The sequence below is a fragment of the Oncorhynchus mykiss genome, chromosome 1 (assembly GCF_057628025.1).
Source record: "Oncorhynchus mykiss isolate SJ-2025 chromosome 1, ASM5762802v1, whole genome shotgun sequence".
Lineage (NCBI taxonomy): Eukaryota > Metazoa > Chordata > Actinopteri > Salmoniformes > Salmonidae > Oncorhynchus > Oncorhynchus mykiss.
The window spans coordinates 45,904,284-45,924,369 of NC_143022.1; the positions used below are offsets into that span (position 1 = coordinate 45,904,284).

Here is a 20,086-nt window from a genome sequence, read left to right on the forward strand (position 1 = left end):
AAAACAATTATAAATTGTTATTTTTTGTGTAGATGTGGTAAGAGACATCTTGACTTCAGCGCTATAATTTATTTGAATTTTCTTCCATCCCACTCGTTCATCGTGGGTTGCTTACACTCAGATAGCTTATTGATCTCGACTGCTGTCAATGTGTCCCTGTAGGATGGCAAAGTTATACTGCGTATCATTATTTCATTGCGGCACTGTAAGTTGTCAGGAATCCAACTCAACTCACAAAGTTGATGATTTCCTGGTTTACCTTGCAGAATAGTACATTAATATTTAAACACATGGTTTTGTTTCGCTTTTAAGTTGTTGGTTTCATCCTGACTATTTCCTCTATGAGTTATGGTTTTAAAGGAGCAACTTTGCTGGATGTGCATGTCTTCGTGATGACTAATACCTTTGCAGAGTATGGTAAACAACCTATTGTATCCTTATTTATTAGTAAACAGGAAGTAGTCGATACTGTTGCATCAGGATAATTTATAACCACTGTATTGTTTCTCTGTGTTGAGTTTCCCCTATATTTCGTTTTGTTGATATTTGTTAGACATACACTATATATACAAAAGTATGCGGACACCCCTTCAAATTAGTGGATTCTGCTATTTCAGCCACACTCGTTGCTGACAGGTGTATAAAATCGAGCACACAGCATTTCAGTCTCCATACAAACATTGGCAGTAGAATGGCCTTACTAAAGAGCTCAGTGACTTTCAATGTGGCACCGTCATAGGATGCCACCTTTTCAACAAGTCAGTTTGTCAAATTTCGGCGCTGCTAGAGGTGCCCCGGTAAACTGTAAGTGCTGTTTTTGTGAAGTGGAAATGTCTCGGAGCAACAACAGCTCAGCTGCGAATTGGTAGGCCACACATGCTCACAGAAAGTTGCCACCGGGTGCTGAAGAACATAGCGCATAAAAATCATCTGTCCTCAGTTGCAACACTCATTACCGAGTTCCAAACTGCCTCTGGAAGCAACGTCAACACAATAACTGTTCATCGGGAGATTCATGAAATGGGTTTCCATGGCTGAGCAGCCGCACACAAGCCTAAGATCACCGTGCGCAATGCGTCCATTGGAGTGGTGTAAAGCTCACTGCCATTGGACTCTGGAGCAGTGGAAATGCAGTCTCTGGAGTGCTGAATTACGCTTCACCATCTGGCAGTCCAACGGACAAATCTGGGTTTGGCGTATGCCATGAGAATGCTACCTGCCAACTGTAATGCAGCCAACTGTAAAGTTTGGTGGAGGAAGAATAATGGTATGGAGCTGTTTTTCATAGTTCGGGCTAGACCCCTTAATTCCAGTTAAGGGAAATCTTAACGCGACAGCATACAATGACATTCTAGACAATTCTGTGCATACAACAGTTTGGGGAAGTCCCTTTCCTGTTTCAGCATGTCAATGCCCCTGTGCACAAAGCGAGGCCCATACAGAAATGGTTTGTTGAGATCGTTGTGGAAGAACTTGACTGGCCTGCACAGAGCCCTGACATCAACCCCATTGAACACCTTTGGGATGAATTGGAACGTTGACTGCAGGCCTAATCGCCCAACATCAGTGCCCGACCTCACTAATGCTCTTGTGGCTGAATGGAAGCAAGTCCCCGCAGCAATGTTCCAACATCTAGTGGAAAGCCTTCCCAGAATAATGGAGGCTGTTATAGCAGCAAAGGGGTGCCAACTCCATATTAATGCCAATGATTTTGGAATGAGATGTTAGACAAGCAGGTGTCCACATACTTTTGGTCATGTAGCGTAAGTAACCATTGAATTTCAATAACTTAACAACAGTGTTGTGGTCCTTTAATTATGTGTCCAAATGCCCAGTGTTTAGGTTAGTTGGGTCTCAAGATAGCAAGTGCCAAGGGTCACATTTAAGATGGCTTTGGTTAATTGACAAAACTGTTTTGTAAATGTGCTGGGGTGTATAAGACTTAATCAGGGATCTATTCACATTGGTCCTATTTGCTGAGGACTGTATGATTATGAATCTGCAATTATGTCCTCAGTTTTAATTGATGCTCCAAATGTGTTGTTCTTTGTGTTTTCAGCCTTCATAAAAATCATATAATATTATTTTGATTATAAATCCCTCAGCTTGTGTATTGTGCAGTCACCAAATAGATTTTTTTTTAAATACAAAATAAATGTACTGCATTGAAACATGCTTGTCTGAGATGTTGTATGTCACTGAGAACAACTTTGTCGTCTGTCGAAATGTTTCGAACTATGGTCAATGATGGTTGCGCATGAAGCACAGTTAAAACCTTGGAGATAGCGCCATCTATTGGAATTCCCAACCAACTGGATGACATTGAGGGGACCGGTGGAAGCGCGCCACTGACGTATAGGCAGGCATATGCTCCATGGTGTCATCATTACAAAGAAAATATGATATGCATTTATATTTCAGGGGAAGGAATAGTCTATGAGAGACGTTTCGGGTAACTAAATTACGCACCACTGTGCTCATGAATGCATCTTACTTTAATTGTAAGCCTATTCAAGTGTTTTAAGAGAATAATTGGTTTGGAAAGTTCTTGAACCAGCAGCATAGGAAGTGGCCCCCATGGGTGCCATTGCTCTCCGGTGACAAGTGGACTGTTTTTACACCTTCCTTCTAAATAAGGAAGCAGCCTGTCAGACATATGACCACCGACCCAATTTGGGAGCTGCCAAAGTGTCCGTCATGTTCCGCAGTTGCTTAACGCCACCAACGTCTCCCTTCCTCGGTTTCACGGGCGCTGTGACAGTGTTCGGTTGAACTCTCCACAGACTTGGCACTGCAATTCAGCGCCTATTTTCTTGCTTGCTTGCAACTTCACTCTCCCCATCCTCCGCCCTTGTATTATTCGAGGGGGCAGCAGTGAACTCAGCATGATGTAATCTAGAGATGCGATAGCCTGGCAAGGTGAAACAGGGTTTTGGTGAGAGGTGTTCTCCACGGCCTGCGTTGCCCACAGAGAGAGGGAGGCGCGGGGCTGCAAAACATGGTAATCATCACCGCCACCATCTCAAGCACTGCCACGCGCACTCCCATTTCTACTCCTCTGCATTGGGGCTGTCGTCTCATGCCCAGACCCCTGATCAGCTTTCCAAAAATAATCCTCTGCCAGCATGCCGAAGGAAGAAAAACAAGAAGAGTGGTATTTTTAGGGCCATTAATTTTGACCACGTGCCCCGAAGGTAAACCGGATGGCCATTGCGCAAAGGTTCCTCATCAGTATGTCCTACGAGGCCAGCACGCACTGGACGTTGACTGCGATTGTTCTCTTGGGGTTCATAGTAGGGATTGTGTCATCATATCCTATTCCGAGCAGGACAAATGCAACGTTATTGGAGAAAAGATGGGAGACCCTCTTCTCCCGCTCCATTCTGGGCATCTCGGGGGAGAAATCGGACCTGAACTGGGAGAGTGACTATTTGCTAGGTATCAAAAGAGTCAGGAGGCTCTACTGCAACGCGGGTATCGGGTTTCACCTCCAGGTCCTCCCAGACGGGAGGATAAATGGTGTACATAATGAAAACCAGTACAGTGAGTTGCTTCCACAGATGTAACGCAATATACATCACATAAAGGGGCCGTCGTCGATAATTATGGATCTAACAGCATCTATAGCCCATTTTGCATGATATGTCATCAGCCGCGAAGGGAGCATTGAATGTCTTCTAGAGCAAAGACAAATATATTAAAAACAGTATCCATCAGTGCTAACTGTCTCCTTAATCTCAAACATGACATGAATGTATGGACGTATTTAGACAACAACCTATTTTTACACTGGCTCCTACAGCGGCCCAGAAACTAACAGTCACCGTGTACGTTCAAAATGGCAATTATTAAGTCCACATGATAGCCTAAACCTATACATTTCTGAGCATATGTCGAAAATTGAACGTGGGAATTTATATAGAACAAAGACTCAGCATCCTGCGTAGCAATCTGCAAGGTTACACCCACAGACGCACAGCATATGCTATAACCACTATGAACCATATGTTGTACCTATCTGATCGGATGTATTTTTCCAATATCTAATATCTGGTATTTTGTTCAATTAGGTCTAATAGAGATCTCAACGGTAGAGCGAGGAGTGGTTAGCTTGTATGGGGTAAGGAGTGAGCTGTTTGTCGCAATGAATAGCCGAGGAAGGTTATACGGAACGGTAGGTATGCACAGTTGGCTATTCCATTTATTTTCCTGCAATATTTGTTAATGGCTCCGAGAATAGTGGTCTTTGCTATTACGCTATGACTGGTCGGGTTTTATTTGCATGTCATATTAACTATTGGGTGTGCCAATCTTAATAACGTGTGCTGTGAATTATGTGAGAATAAATATGATAATGGAATGGTAGGCTATTTGGTATTGTTAACGATATGTTCCCCCAATCTTATTATGCATTCTTTTGAAATTATAAGCAGTAAATGAGCTAAGGGCCTGTTAATGGTCGAGTTGCCTTCGGCTATAATGATGAGGTTAACAGACGCATGAGTGTGTCACGCGCTGTAATACGGCCCTGCGTGCGAGGGAAAGCCCCCCGATACTCCAGAACCTGTCATCGGGACCTGGGACTGAATGCAATTAGTCCTTTAAATATGAATATTAGGCCTATTTACATGTTAGGTTACACTCATAGGCTATGGCTATCACTGATCGAAGTGCATCCTTTGATTATGGACATTGAACCAGGAGTCAGGAATGATGATTTCAAAAGTGATTCCATTAGGGTATCTCTGACGGACGTCATCAGGCAGTCTTGTTGGAAGTCCCAGCACATCCCGTCTTCACAACGTATTATTGCAGAACATTTTCAAAAATGTCTATCCAACAAATACTCTGAAAAATATTGTTAGACAATTGTTTAGACAATTAAACACGATTAGCAATGAACAAAGTGCAAGGTGCGCACAAGAAGGCCCACAGCTTTCCAATTGCGCATGAATGAACACTCCCCCCCAAAATACACTTACAAAGTGTATGCAATTAAAAACCTTTTGACATCGATCATTTCACAAATAACACATTGGTTAATATGCTAATTAATTACCCATATGGGTGAGAAATAAGTGTCACAGCAGTGCTACCTGTGCGTAATACCCCAGTTATTGATGTTTAAAGGGATGGTTCACATTGGCGTCATCATATTAAAACACAAAAATAAGTCAATAGACCCGGGGAGTAAGCAAACCAACATTTGTTTTTGTTCAGTAAACTGCAGTTTAGCATTGTCTTTATCAAGCACAAAGTATGGGAGTGGCAGGGCCTCTGTTAGCATGCTCCCAATAGCACAAATTACTCCAAAACAGCAACATTCACATTGTAATTTCCTTTGAAATTGAATGAATATGATATGTCAAGATGATCTCAGTTGATTTAAAGTTTTGAGTTCCAGTTTTCAAAAAATATGTGGTAAATGTAATTTTCGTTAGATATCACCTCAAGGACATACGTTTACGGTTTTATAAACACTTTTATTTCTTATGAATTTTAGATTGAGCAAGAGATGTACTAGTCTTCAGAGACAAAGGTTTGCAGGTTCATGGCCTGCTATCAGCCCCAAATGTGCTCCAATATATTAGTGCATGGCTCCCCTACTTTACATGTGAACCAATCCTGGATGAGGATGAAATGATTGCATGGCAAGTATTTTTCTGTGCATCCTGTACAACCATATCAAACTGCTAGCTGTGAAACTAGACTTGGCCACGCATTTTCTTAGGCTTTTTCTCCTTTGCTATTTTCAGACAGTCTTCCATGATGAGTGCAAGTTCAGAGAGAGCATGCTGCCAAACAACTACAACGCCTATGAGTCTTCCGTTTACAGAGGCTCCTACATTGCTCTCAACAAGCATGGCCGTCTGAAGAGAGGCAAAAAGGCCACCACTGCCATGACTGTCACACACTTCCTCCCCAGAATATGAGCAAAACTGGCAATAACTCACTTATTTGCACATGTGGATTGTTTTCCAGGTAACAGTATACTGTATACACGCATACACCAATACAAATGGACTGCAAAAGAAAGAAATACCACTATATATGATGGTATTTATTCAGTCTTTTATATGTACATTTCGGTAGCTTACTTTGTTTTACAACTTATGGATGTGCCATTATTTGCTGCTTGTGATTTTAATGAGTATTATATTAGGGGTGGAGAAGCTTCGTCTGTCCCCTCCACTTGATATGGGTGCTTGCCATATCTGGTGGAGACCTTGCCCTGTCAGTGGATGACAGCTCAGCCTCTAGAAGTGAAATGGATACTTTTCATTACCTCAAAGCGCCACGTCACCGAATGGAAAAAAATGTGTGCATGAAATTTCTACTGAGAAGAATGCCTGTTTACTTTGAACTTTTGTCGTTATCAATCAAGGACTAGACATTTTCCATCCTCTGTGTCAACATTATACCATTGTATAGTAAGGGTAACTAGAGCACTTGTTTGTTTCCTTGCTTTGTGATGAGATGGTGTGTGCCTTTGATTCCCACTTGAGAGCCCCTTCCCTTGCATGCGAGAAATGCGCCCCTCAGTCAGAAATAGGGATGACACGCAGGTCATAACTAACCTCATACACTCCAGGGGGCTTTAGCCCGATTCCTAAAGGCCCACAGGTATCTTCAGTTTCTTTTCTTTTCAGAATAACGTCAATCAAGTAATTGAGACGCTAATTGAGACTGTGTCCGAGCTCATAGCCATTGATGTGGCAAGCTAGAGCTGGAGACCCACCATCCTAGGGGGCTTGACAATCCTGGCTTTTATGAGGCTAGATGGTTTTATGAGGCTAAGTGTATGACGGCTAGATGGTCAGACCAGATTGAAATGTGTGTATGTGCCTGGTCTTGGACTAAAGGGAGCCTGCTGTACAAATCAAACAGTTTGATTCCTTTTGAAACTGATGAGGGTTGAAACCTTAACTTGTGCGCTGGTTCGATGTCTGTTGTTGCACTTACAGTATCTCCATTTCTGCAGTAAATGTTGAGCTGCAGAAATGGTGCTTGTTTTCACATTCACTCTGGAAATGAGGGTCAGCTACATTCATTTGAAGTAATGTCAATATTACATTGACATTTTTTTTTGAGAGATGTTGCTTATTTCACGCAACTGAGATTTGCTAACAATATTTCAGGTAGCTAGTGCAATCTGTATTTTACATATAATATCTGATAGTTAGATCATAAGGATTGTACTCATAGGTACCTGTTTCTCTCTTTCATTGCTTATAGCAGTTATTAAGATGTAAGGTATTGTGTGAAAGAAAAACAGAAGCAATGTCTCAAAGCATTTCCCCAGAGGCTTACAGTAGTGATGTTTGGGCTTTGTGAATTGAAGTCAATGCTTGCTTGCTCTCCACCTCGAATACTGTACGTTTCCATAGTGGAGCGATAAACCCATACAGTGCTGTACTGACATGAAGAAGAGTACTTATATGGGACTGTGCATGTGGTACCCATTGTTCTTTTAACCTGCTAAGGATGCAGATCATTTTGGACAAGCTACTCCCCAAATACCCGAGCAGACCCCCCTTGTCCAGTTGACGCTGTAAAAGCCTTTGTTCAACAATGGCCATGAGATTCCAGAAGTATCCTTCCTCTCCCATCCGGAGCCATTTTAGTCCAAGGTCAGAGTCATAGACTTATTTCACTGTGTCTAGGCACGTGATGTTCAGGTTGACCCGGATCTCTTTTCCCCTTTGACCTACATTCGCTCTGTTATTCCTTTATTTATTCATGGTTGATATGTAGCTCGAAGAAAACCTTGCATGAATGACATACAGTGATTTTTAGGTGTAAGTGGTTTGATGATTCTGTATCTCTCTTTGACTGGTGGGCAATGAGCATGGATTTATTGGGAATGGAGTGGCATAATCTGATTTAAAGACGGTTTATCTTTGGTTATTACAGTGCAATAGGTATGTTTGGTGCGTCAGAGTAAAATCCATAAGATGTTGTCATCGTTTACCTCTTTTACATTTACACCTGTTCAATTCTTATTCCAACACAGCATTCATCGGTAGCCAACTGTCAAATGGATTTGAGCTGGTACTTACCTTCCCCACCCCAAGTACTTGTAGTAGGAAGATACAGGCTGCAGGCTTGATGCAGTGTCTAGTTGAGATGGAACACAGAAAGCATCCATGTGTACACCCATCATACTCTGTATCTGCCACAGCAAAAGAGAAAGCAGAGGTGTTATCAGATCAATTTACCTTGAGTCAGGAATAAGATGGAATTGTCCTGCTGTGCAGTGCTAGCAAAACACTACTTCCAAGGAAGATGGTATACAAGGAGGATGGCAAACAAAGAGGATGGCAGACAATGAATATGAAGTTTTGTTCAGTCTTCCAAGTAGAGTTATCTCTACAGATAGCACCAGATCAAGCGTACCTATATTGTCACAATGTAACGGAAAAATGTCTTGAGAATGATCTATTCAGGATTGTGGGATGAATGAAAACTAGCTTTTCTACCGTTTTGCATGTGTCTTTCTGGGATGACGTAGCAGGATTCATGGTTTCATTTAATCTGGGTGGTGCAACAACATCCTATTGTATTTATCATTCATATTTTTTGGGCCAGGACAATCTGGACAACCTTGAGATTTTGTATGAAAAGCGCTATATAAAATAAATCTATTATTATTATTATTATTAACAAGCAAATACATGAACTGAAATAGAGATATTTGGAAGTGTGAGAATTGTGCCTCAGTCAAAATGGTTTCTTATGTCATAAAGAGCACCTAGTTTAGTGTACACCTGTTAGACCTTCACACAAGTCTTTGTACTAAATGCATTGAAGCTGCTCAAAGAGTGTTAGATACGCAAATGGTGTTCAAGCCTACAGTAGCTTACAATGCAATCCATTGTGGGCTCTCCAACGTGTGCAAAGGTGGCGGTAGCGAGTCTGTGTGTGCCCTGTGTGTCTGCAGCCTTAGTTTGTGTTCTCACTCAGTTTTATATTCCTGTACTGAGGGGAGTGTGCATCCTCTAAATCCCCCTCGTCTTTTTTAACATATACCTTACCTTCTGCCTTAGTTCCGATTTATTGCAATGATTGTAAATTAGTTTGAAAAACAGACTTCTCCAATCATTTGTTTCTGGGGGGGAAAAATACGTTGACGAGTAAGAATACTAATATATAAAAAATGGTTTTCCTTTTATTTTTGTACGTATGTGCTGTGCACAACAGTCAACTGTGTTCCTGCAATAATAATAAAACATGTTTTATATGGGTTGTTGTTATGCCTATGGTTCATGTCAATTGTGAACTGGATTTATATGATAGAACCTCCTATGTATTGATTTTGTCAAGGCCACCCTGAGTATTTTAGATTCAGAAGTGTATTATACACTATTCAAAATAAAATAAGCCAGCGAGTGTTTCTTTGTGGCAATTGATAAGTAAACTGAACTCTTTGAAGGATTATACTGCACTTTTTAAGCCCACTCATATTACTATGATGTGTGTGTGCAGCTGGGGCTCCCCCCTCTGGCAAAAATAAATATATCCACGTTTTGGGAAGAATATGGTTCCATTTGGTCCCCTACACTCCAGATGTGTTCAGGGATAAACCAAGGGACAAAAATTGGACAGAAGTGTGTGTGTGTGTGTGTGTGTGAGCAAGCACGAGAGAGATTTAACATGTCCAGTATTTATAAAGAAGAGAAGAGGCTAGGGGGAATAAACAAGAGAGCCCAGACCCTCAGGTAGGCAACCTCTACATGCAGGTAAAATGCAAATAAACTGTACCAACCAATAGAAATGCAGACCCCTGTAAAGGCGATTGCTCAAGCAGAGAGCAGGAATGGCACATGGGCCAATTACCTTTGAGGTGAGGGTGGTGAAGTTCCCTACTAATGTAGGATTTAAACGATTCCATACATAATTTCCCGCACATATAAACTACATCATTCTGTTGACCTTGGGAGTTTTTAACACGTTTTTTTCTAGGTAGAAGCGAGCATAGTGTACTGTTAGCCGTGTTATATAATGAGTTTTTTAAACTCAAAGTAACCTCCGGTCAGACAAAAAAACATCGACTGGATTGGGCCAGTCACAGAGCTGTCAATCTTCAAATATAACTTTTGGCCTCTTTTCCCGTCAATTGTTGTCAACACTGCAGCTAGAGCACCTCGCGGATTAGCGTGTGAACCCGCACATTTCCCCAACATGCACCCGGCTTTCTTCGCGATTTGGCTGGCTGCTCTACACCAATCAAAGCCGGTAAATTGTTTCCCTGTGCACCTAGACCCATCGCAGCCGTGCAAAACAATTAAAGGAACGAGCAAGCGCTCAGAGTCTGTCGATTTAGGAGATGATTTATTGAAGGTGAATTTGAATGGACATGTAAATAAAGCCATCGCCATAAACTCTCTGGGTAAGTTTAGTTTTCTGTAATAAACCATTTTCACACTATGCTTTATTTTAAAGTTATCTAGTTATGAAATGTAAGTTTTCACTCGTTTTTATTTTACACACAAACTAAAAGCGAGTGTTCAATTTACACTGCCAACTTATAAACGAGGACATGTTCTTTTTCTGGAGTTGAACAGCTGTGTAGGCATTGCTTAGGACATCTGAGCTGAAGTTTTGTGGTCAAGGATTTACAGAACCTGTCCCAGTGCAGATTTGTAAATATGTCCATAATTTTTCTTGTTTTTTTGTACTTGTCTATTGAATGTATTTTACAGTTGTTTCCGTTTCTCAGTAGTTTGTCATTCTGTTTGCAGCGTTTGTATAAGGAGTTATCAAAATTGCTGTTGACGATCCACAGCGTTATGCAGGCTTGTCTGTTCTACTCAGCGGTTCATCAAGACCATGAATAGCAGAATCAGGTGTAATATGGAGTTTTCCCACCTTTGCTGCTATAACAGCCTCCATTCTTCTGGGAAGGCTTTCCACTAGATGTTGGAACATTGCTGCTGGGACTTACTTCCATTCAGCCGCAAGCACTGATGTTTGGCTATTAGGCCTGGCTCGCAGTCAGTGTTCCAATTCATCCCAAAGATGCTCGAGGGGGTTGAGATCAGGGCTTTATGCAGGCCAGTCAAGTTCATCCACACTGATCTCAACAAACCATCTCTGTATTTGTTTACCTTTATTTAACTAGGCAAGTCAGTTAAGAACAAATTCTTGTTTTCAATGATGGCCTAGGAACAGTGGGTTAACTGCCTGTTCAGGGGCAGAATGACAGATTTGTACCCTGTCAGCTCGGGGATTTGACCACTAGTCCAACACTCTAATCACTAACCACCTGCCGCATATGGACCTCACTTTGTGTACGGGTGCATTGTCCAAACTGTTGCCACAAAGTTGGAAGCACAGAATCGTCTAGAATGTCATTGTATGCTGTAGCGTTAAGATGTCTCTACACTGGAACTAAGGGGCCTAGCCCGAACAATGAAAAACAGCCCCAGACCATTATTCCTCCTCCACCAAATTGTACAGTTGGCACTAAGCATTGGAGGCAGGTAGCGTTCTCCTGGCATCCAAAAAACCAAGATCCGTCTGTCGGACTGCCAGATGGTGAAGCGGGATTCATCACTCCAGAGAACACGTTTCCACTGCTCCCGTGTCCAATGGCGGCGAGCTTTACACCACTCCAGCCAATGCTTGGCATTATGCATGGTGATCTTAGGCTTGTGTGCGTGCGGCTACTCTGCTGTGGAAACCCATTTCATGAAGCTCCCAACGAACATTTTTTTGGGGGGTATTTTATTAGGATCTCCATTAGCTGTTACAAAAGCAGCAGCTCCTGTTCCAGGAGTCCACACAAAACATGAAACATAATATAGAACGACATAATACAGAACATCAATAGACAAGAACAGCTCAAGGACAGAACTACATACATTTAAAAAAAAGTACACATAGCCTACATATCAATGTATACACAAACTATCTAGGTCAAATAGGGGAGAGGCGTTGTGCCGCGAGGTGTTGCTTTATCTGTTTTTTTAAACCAGGTTTGCTGTTTATTTGATCAATATGAGATGGAAGGAAGTTCCATGCAATAAGGGCTCTATATAATACTGCACGCTTTCTTGAATTTGTTCTGAATTTGGGGACTGTGAAAAGACGCCTGGTGGAATGTCTGGTGGGTTAAGTGTGTGTGTGTAAGTTGACTATGCAAACAACTTGGGATTTTCAACACATTAATGTTTCTTATAAAAATAAGTGATGTGCTGATTTTGCTTCCAGAGGCAGTTTGGAACTCGGTAGTGAGTGTTGCAACCTTCAGCATTTGGCAGTCCCTTTCTGTGAGCTTGTGTGGTCTACCACTTCGTGGCTGAGACGTTGTTGCTCCTAGACGTTTCCACTTCACAATAACAACACTTACAGTTGGACCGGGGCAAATGTGAACTATTGTTGCATCACCATCTTTATCGCAAAAAAAGAAAAACAAGTACAAACCTAACTTTAAGCTACACATTATTTTAACAGAAATAATGAACTGTATATTGATCAGCACAGCGATTGATAAAACAGGACCATGTTTGAAACACAAGTGGTTCTGAGCTTAATTCAATATTACACAGGTGAGCTAATAGTTACAGAAATCAGGAATGCAGGCAGGCTATATCTATCTGAGCTACTGTGTCTAACACACAGGCACCTACTGACCAAAAAAGGATGCTATTATGATAAAAAATGTTAAATGACATGTATTGCTAAAATAAAGGTTTAAGGAAATACAGGCATGACCCACATTACTACAAGACAAAACCGCTTAAACAAGCCTGATGGTCTTGTACATATAAAAGCAAAGTTAGCTTTCATTTAGCTTGAAAAAGTAGCATAATGGGATAATGTCTTACTGTGGTGTGTGAATAATCCAATGCTTTATCTTCTATGCGGTACAAATCACATTATTGTGGAAGCACCTCCTCTAAGAGCCTGAATTAGGCTGTTTGAGAAGGTTTGAATCCTAAGCAGCCTGCCTACACATAGTTTGAAGTACAATAACAACATAGCTACTGTAGTAGGTCAAAGCTGTGTGCTGGAAAACCTTGGTAGAGCATGGGTGGAAAAGGCATTGTGGTGCTCATGTGAATTTCCTTTGTTTTTCGGCTTCAGACCAATGCCTAGTCTCACTTAGTTTTTAATAGATGATTTTGACATGCATTGATTGCCCCAAACATATTCACTTGAAATGTTACTACTTAACTAATTAAAAATGTTCTCTCTGACCAAGTGGATTATTTATCTTTAGGCTCCCATACTGGTTTATATATGTAAAAAAGTGTATACATCTAATTTCATTACATTATTTATATATATACAGTGCATTCGGAAAGTATTCAGATCCCTTGACTTTTCCCACATTTTGTTACGTTACCGCCTTATTCTAAAACTGATGAGGAAAACAAATTATTTAATCAATCTACACACAATACCCAATAATGACGAAGTGAAAACAGGTTTTTAGACATTTTTGCAAATGTATAAAAAAAAACAAACAAATACCTTATTTACATAGCTGAATACCTATGACACTCAATTGAGCTCAGGTGCGTCCTGTTTCCATCATCCTTGACATGTTTCTACAACTTGATTGGAGTCCACCTGTGGTAAATTTAAATTGATTGGACATGATTTTGAAAGGCACACGCCTGTCTATGTAGGGTCTCACAGTTGACAGTGCGTGTCAGAGCAAAAACCAAGCCATGAGGTCGAAGGAATTGTCCGTAGAGCCCCGAGACAGGATTGTGTCGAGGCACATATCTGGGGAGGGTACCAAAACATGTCTGCAGCATTGATGGTCCCCAAGAACACAGTGGCCTCCATCATTCTTAAATGGAAGAAGTTTGGAACCACCAAGACTCTTCCTAGAGAGGCCGACCGGCTAAATTGAGCAATCGGGGGAGAAGGGCCTTGGTCAGGGAGGTGACCAAAAACCTGATGGTCACTCTGACAGAGCTCCAGAGTTCCTCTGTGGAGATGGGAGAACCTTCCAGAAGGACAGCCATCTCTGCAGCACTTTGTGGTAGAGTGGCCAGATGGAAGCCACTCCTCAGTAAAAGACGCATGGCCGTACGCTTGGAGTTTGCCAAAAGGCCCCTAAAGGTCTCTCGGACTATGAGAAACAAGATTCTCTGGTCTGATGAAACCAAGATTGAACTCTTTGGCCTGAATGCCAAGCATCATGTCTGGAGGAAATCTGGCACCATCCCCACGGTGAAGCATGGTGGTAGCAGCATCATGCTGTGAGGATGTTTTTCAGGGACTGGGAGACTAGTCGGGATCGAGGGAAAGATGAACGGAACAAAGTACAGCGAGATCCTTGACGAAACCCTGCTCCAGAGCGCTCAGGACCTCTGACTCGGGCGGCGGTTCACCTTCCAACAGGACAATGACCCTAAGCACACAACCAAAACAATGCAGGAGTGGCTTCAGGACAAGTCTCTGAATGTCCTTGACTGGCCCAGCCAGAAACCAATAGTGTTTTAAGTTTCTAAATAGGGCATTCACCAGCACAAAATGCACAATCTTCCATGGGCACTGTTAGGCTGGATAGGCTGCGCTTCAGCTCTCAAAATCCATTCCAATATCAACTGCACTATCGTTAACTAGCTTATGTGGGTCTTAACCTCCCATTAGCGCTGCATGAAATGGTCAGTTTTGCACTTGTTTTTAAGGACACACCTCAACTATTACCACCCCTTCCACTCAGCACAAGCGAGCTGTTGTTAGACAGGTTGGCGTTAGGGCTGGAAAATGCCAGTGCGCCAGTTTTTTACATTAAGAAATTGCAAAAACACCTGCATTTGACACTTAATGCCAGCTGTAAATAGAGCCCAAGTGTCCTGACCATGTCCAAATTAACTAATTCAACAAAGTGCCTTATTTTGTAGGATTGTTAAATAATTTGCTTAAAGGAATAAATTGTCTGTCTCCATACTTAGTGTGAAATTTGTTTTGTTTTTATTTTCCCGTAGTTGTCCTCCCAATAAGAACAGAAACAAGGGACTGTGTGCCAATATTGGACTTTAAAAGTAAACACTTCTTATGTGTGGACATCGAGGGAAAGTTGTTCAGTTCTGTAAGTATTGCATGGCAAGGTCACCCATGGATGGCCACTCTGGGAACAGTCAAATCTGCTCTCCCAAATCACTATTCACATTCATTGTAACATATGACTTTGTAGATTTAATATGACCTATTCATGTCAAATTCAAGTTGTGTTTCTGTTGTCACTCCCCACCAGATGGACAGCAGGAAAGAGTGCCTATTCCAGCAGCTGCAGATGGAGAACCATGTTGACCTGTTCTATTCATCTAGCAACGGACTGTTGCTCCACCTGGAAGGGGCTAAGATCCATGTTAAAAGGCATAACTTGCTAAAGAGACACCTGGTTTACAGAAAGAAGAGGAGCCAACAGGTCAACGCAGAGAACCCAGAAGCAGAGCTCATCATGTCTGATCAGGATATGCAACAGGACCAAGAACGAGCTGGTGCTGTTTCCAAGGAGACCATCACTTCTTGTGACGACCCTTTGCGGGTGTTGCATTCCAATAGCCCAGGCAGTCCTATCAAAACTGCTGTGGAAAAGACAGCGAAAGAGTGAAGTACTGACCAAGAACTTGACTAGGCAGGCCAGAGAAATGGGCTTTGAGTTTGAAGCAACCTTTTGCAAGATAACATTAAGGGAGATATCTCCATGCACCAGTGCCTCAGTCCTAGTGAGTTTGTGATTTGGAATTGTCTGGATGGAGTGGTCACAAGACAATTTGAGTAAGAGCATGTTAGATTGAAACAAGGAGGTGAATTAGAAAGATGATCTGTGCCCATCACTAGAAAGAGTCTTACAGTATATGTCGAGGTAGTTCTTGCTAAAGTCAGGAATGAGTTGATGAGGATAGGTGGATGAGACCGTGTGTATAGCACAGTGAGATACCAACATTTTGGTTATGCAAGGGCATGATGCACTTTTAAATATTTACATTACGGACGGTGGGAGTACGTTGAACGTTTCAAACAGTTGTGTTTTCTATTGAGTCAGGGATGAAAGTCCGATTTTAAATCATGAAGATTCAGGCCGATCCTGAAAATGTGCAGGCCCTTCTTGTTTTTGTTACGGCCTATAAACAATTCAGGCAGGTCACCCATCATTTCCTTATCTACATTCCAAAGTATCTTATTTTAATTAATACAGAAATACATGTTTCAGTAGCAGTTCATGAGGAGCCGGCCAGTTTGGCAACATTCAATGTAATTCTTCTCTCTAATGGTATGACAGGGTTGAAAGTGTCGATGTCCTTTCACAAAGTTAAATTTTAAACTGGTTTGGCATTGAGCCTGATGATGTTGCAATATTTTAGGCCTACATAGGAAAATCTCATGCAACTATGTCAAAATGGACCAAAATTGCTGTCTTAATTATTATTTTGTACAAGATTGCATTGTAACTTCTATTAATTGCAGGCCGTTTTTCAATAGATATGGAATGACTATATTTCGTCAATATAAAGGTTGTGTATGTTAACTATGTTTAAATATACTGTACATGTATCAAGTACAGACATGTGGCTGAATGATGTTACTTCAACACCCAGAACAAATTGTAGCTGGTGCTGGACACCATTAGGAAAAAGCAATGAGCCATAACAATATTAATGTTTATTTATTCAAATGTATTCACATATTGTTATTTATAATGTTTGTTTTGTATGGATGCTTATTGTCTTAAAATATATTGAAACATTAATAAAATATAAGATTCTGACCGTAATCATTACTGTACATATCATTTGAAATAATGTTCATTTTATTAGGTTAATACCCTTGAATGTTTGATAAATATATCAATAAAGTTCATTTCCTTCAGCATTTTAGAATAAAAACATGACGTCCTTTTCACACTCTAGGCCCAGGAATACACCTTGTTCACACTGGTTTCAATGCAGCTCTCCGTAACACTACATTAGGTAGCCCAATTCTGTTATGTTTTTCACTAATTGGCTCTGAAAAAGATCTGATGTGATTAGTCAAAAAACCAATTAGTGGGGGAAAAAAAAAGTTTTTTAAATTTAGCCTTTATTTAACTAGGCAAGTCAGTTAACACCAAATTATTATTTACAATGATGGCCTACAATATCAGAATTGGGCTGCCTGTGTGAACGCAGCTGTAGTAATGCTGTAATTCAAATAAAATTGGATTTGTCACATGCTTCGTAGACGTCTTCCTCCCAGACAAACTAAACAGCTCCTTTGCCCGCTTTGAGGATAATACAGTGTATACATCTGTATACATCTGGCCCTTCTTTGGACACTTAACTAACCTCCAAACAAGCTTCAATACCATACAACACTCCTTCCGTGGCCTCCAACTGCTCTTAAACACTAGCAAAACCAAATGCATGCTTTTCAACCGTTCGCTGCCCGCCCGACTAGCATCACTACTCTGGACGGTTCTGACCTAGAATACGTGGACAACTACAAATACCTAGGTGTCTGGCTAGACTGTAAACTCTCCTTCCAGACTCATATCAAACATCTCTGATCCAAAATCAAATCTAGAATCGGCTTTCTATTTTGAAATGAACATTCTCGAGGCCATCAAACTACTACGCTCTGAGATAGTTGAAATGAAAACAGAGGTAGTTGCTATGATTGAGGCCTGAATACAGGATGTTTCTGATACTTTAAAAGCAGATCTAACCATCCTGCGGAACGAGACAGTGCCGGCAATCACATCATTAAAAACAACAACAGAGTTGCACACTACGACGATTGCAGGACTGGAGACCTCCTCTACCAGTGTCTCTGACCTAACTACCTCCCCCTGGAGGCTGACGTGAAACACCTGGCTGTGGATCTGAAAAAGGTACAGGAGAGTTGTGTGAGTTTAGAGGGATTCTCTTGCCGCAATAACCTGAGACTGGTATCGGTCCCAGAGTCAGCAGAAATGCCTCGCGTCACGGTTTTTGTTTCTGGGTTGCTGAAGGATGTTCTTACCATGGATGAGAAGTCCATGATTGATCGTGCCCACAGGCCACTGCACCCAAAGCCCCGGGATGGTGGAAGGCCCCGTGACATCATTCTTCGAGTGCACCTTTTCCATGAGAAGATGGAGATTCACCGACGAGCCCGCAATACCACTCTGAGCTTTCAAGGACAGAGCTTCTCCATCTACCAGGACTACTCCCCCACCGTGTCCAGGCAGTCACAGCTTTGGGGCAGGCCAAATGACTACTACGGGACCATCCAAGTGTGAAGTATGGACTGCGATGTCCAGCCTATCTATGGCTTCCTCTTGATGGTAAAGACTACACCTTTGATTCTCCGGAGGAGGCTATCAGCAACTGTTCTGATCTGTGGATAGTAAGTAAGTAGCCCACCTGTGGTACAACTATGTTTAGTTATAACATACTATTATTGCATAGTTGGGGAGTTGGAGAACCCACTCAGGCTTATTTGATGTGATCTAATGTTGTGATCATCTAGTGTGCTTGCCTTACAAGCATTCAGTCATTTTAATGTAATTGTATTCAGTTTGTTTACATAGTGTCTCACTGACTCAAAATATTTTTGGTTGTTTGTTTACTGCATCCGTTTGTACTGACCCAGTAAACTGTAAATGTTCAGAGTCTACACATTTCATTTGATCCATTTTACTCTCAGATAAGGAGTTTGTCAATTTCATTTCTTCTGAAATCACCTTGTTCCTAGAAATGAATTCAACGCCAGGTATGTCCTGCTCTACCATATGGGAGTCTCTCAAAGCATACATACGTGGCTAAATGATTTCTTATACAAAGCCAACAAAAACAAAGCTCGATCTCAGCGGCTTCGAGACCTGAGCGAAGCCATAGCCACATTGGATGAGAAGTATGCTACAGATCCTTCCTCTGATCTACATAAAGAACATCAACTACTCCAATCTGAATTTAATGAGCTTTTCTACCAGACAAGCTGAACAATTACTCTTACGCGCTTGATACAGAGTGTACGAACAAGGCGACAAGGCCAGTAAACTCCTTGCACATCAGTTCTGTAAATCTGAGACCTCATGCCTTAATACATCAAAGCTACCGCCTAGCCTTTTATCAGGCCTCAATTTCATTACTATTAAAGAAAAACAAAGACCCCTGGAATGTGGGATCCTATCGCCCAATCTCGCTTTTTAACTGTGATTACAAAATCCTAGCCAAGTTCTTAGCCATCCGTATGGAACGCTCGCTACACCAAGTAATACACTCTGACTAGACTGACTTCATGAGAAATAGGCATTAGTTTTTCAATATTAGACGCCTTATGAATATACTGTACTCCCCAGCGCCGGGGGACCCGGAGGTGGTGGTCTCGCTCGATGCGGAAAAAGCTTTTGACCAGTGAGTGGGACTACCTAACAGCTGCCCTTTATAGATTTGGCTTTGGACCCAAATTCATTCTGTGAATAAAGATTCTTTATTTTTCTCCCATGGCTTCGGTACAGACTAACAACTTGTCCTCTGACTATTTTCCCTTGCACAGCGGATCCAAACAGGGTTGTCCACTCTCCCCCTTGTTGTTTGCTTTGGCAATCAAGCCCCTCGTCGTCGCACTGCACTCTAATGATGCCGTTCAAGGTATAATCAGGGTGAACTTAGAGCAGAAAGTCTCGCTATATGCTGACATCCTCCTTTTGTTTATCTCCAACCCTGATACCTCATTACCTTATCTGTTCTATCTATAATATACATGATCTATTCTTAAAAAGTTTTGATCAATCTCGGGGGAAAAGGTGAATCTAGGCAAGAGTGAGCTTTTTCCTGTAAACAAGGCTGCTTTAAAGTGCTCTTTTACAAGTTCTCAGTTTAGGATTGTCCGGGATCAATTCACTTACTTGGGAGTAAAAGTGACAAGGAAATATTCAAATTTGTTTCAGGAAAACTTTGTTGCTCTAGCAGACAGATTGAAACAATCTTTTACTTTTTGGAATTCGCTACCCCTTTCTCTTATCGGAAGGGTTAATGTCATTAAAATGAATGTGTTGCCCAAATTTCTATATTTATTTCAATGTTTACCCATTTCTATCCCAAAATCTTTTTTTAATTCACTGGATCAAACATTTATGTATTTTGTTTGAGAT

The 20,086-nt window shown here is 41.5% G+C and overlaps 2 protein-coding genes across 2 annotated transcripts; both read left to right on the top strand.

Annotated features, from left to right (window-relative positions):
- Positions 1-2,739: 2,739 nt before the first annotated feature.
- On the top strand, positions 2,740-9,243 carry LOC110523475 (fibroblast growth factor 6). Its single transcript, XM_021602195.3, has 3 exons — positions 2,740-3,543; positions 4,071-4,174; positions 5,757-9,243. The coding sequence occupies exons 1-3, from the start codon at positions 3,204-3,206 to the stop codon at positions 5,931-5,933; spliced, it is 621 nt and encodes a 206-aa protein (XP_021457870.1). The 5' UTR covers positions 2,740-3,203; the 3' UTR covers positions 5,934-9,243.
- Positions 9,244-9,811: 568 nt separating this feature from the next.
- On the top strand, positions 9,812-16,842 carry LOC110523481 (fibroblast growth factor 23). The gene is made up of 3 exons (XM_021602208.3): positions 9,812-10,390; positions 14,952-15,055; positions 15,221-16,842. Exons 1-3 carry the CDS (start codon positions 10,183-10,185, stop codon positions 15,578-15,580), a joined length of 672 nt encoding a protein of 223 aa, XP_021457883.3. The 5' UTR covers positions 9,812-10,182; the 3' UTR covers positions 15,581-16,842.
- The last annotated feature ends 3,244 nt before the right edge of the window (positions 16,843-20,086 follow it).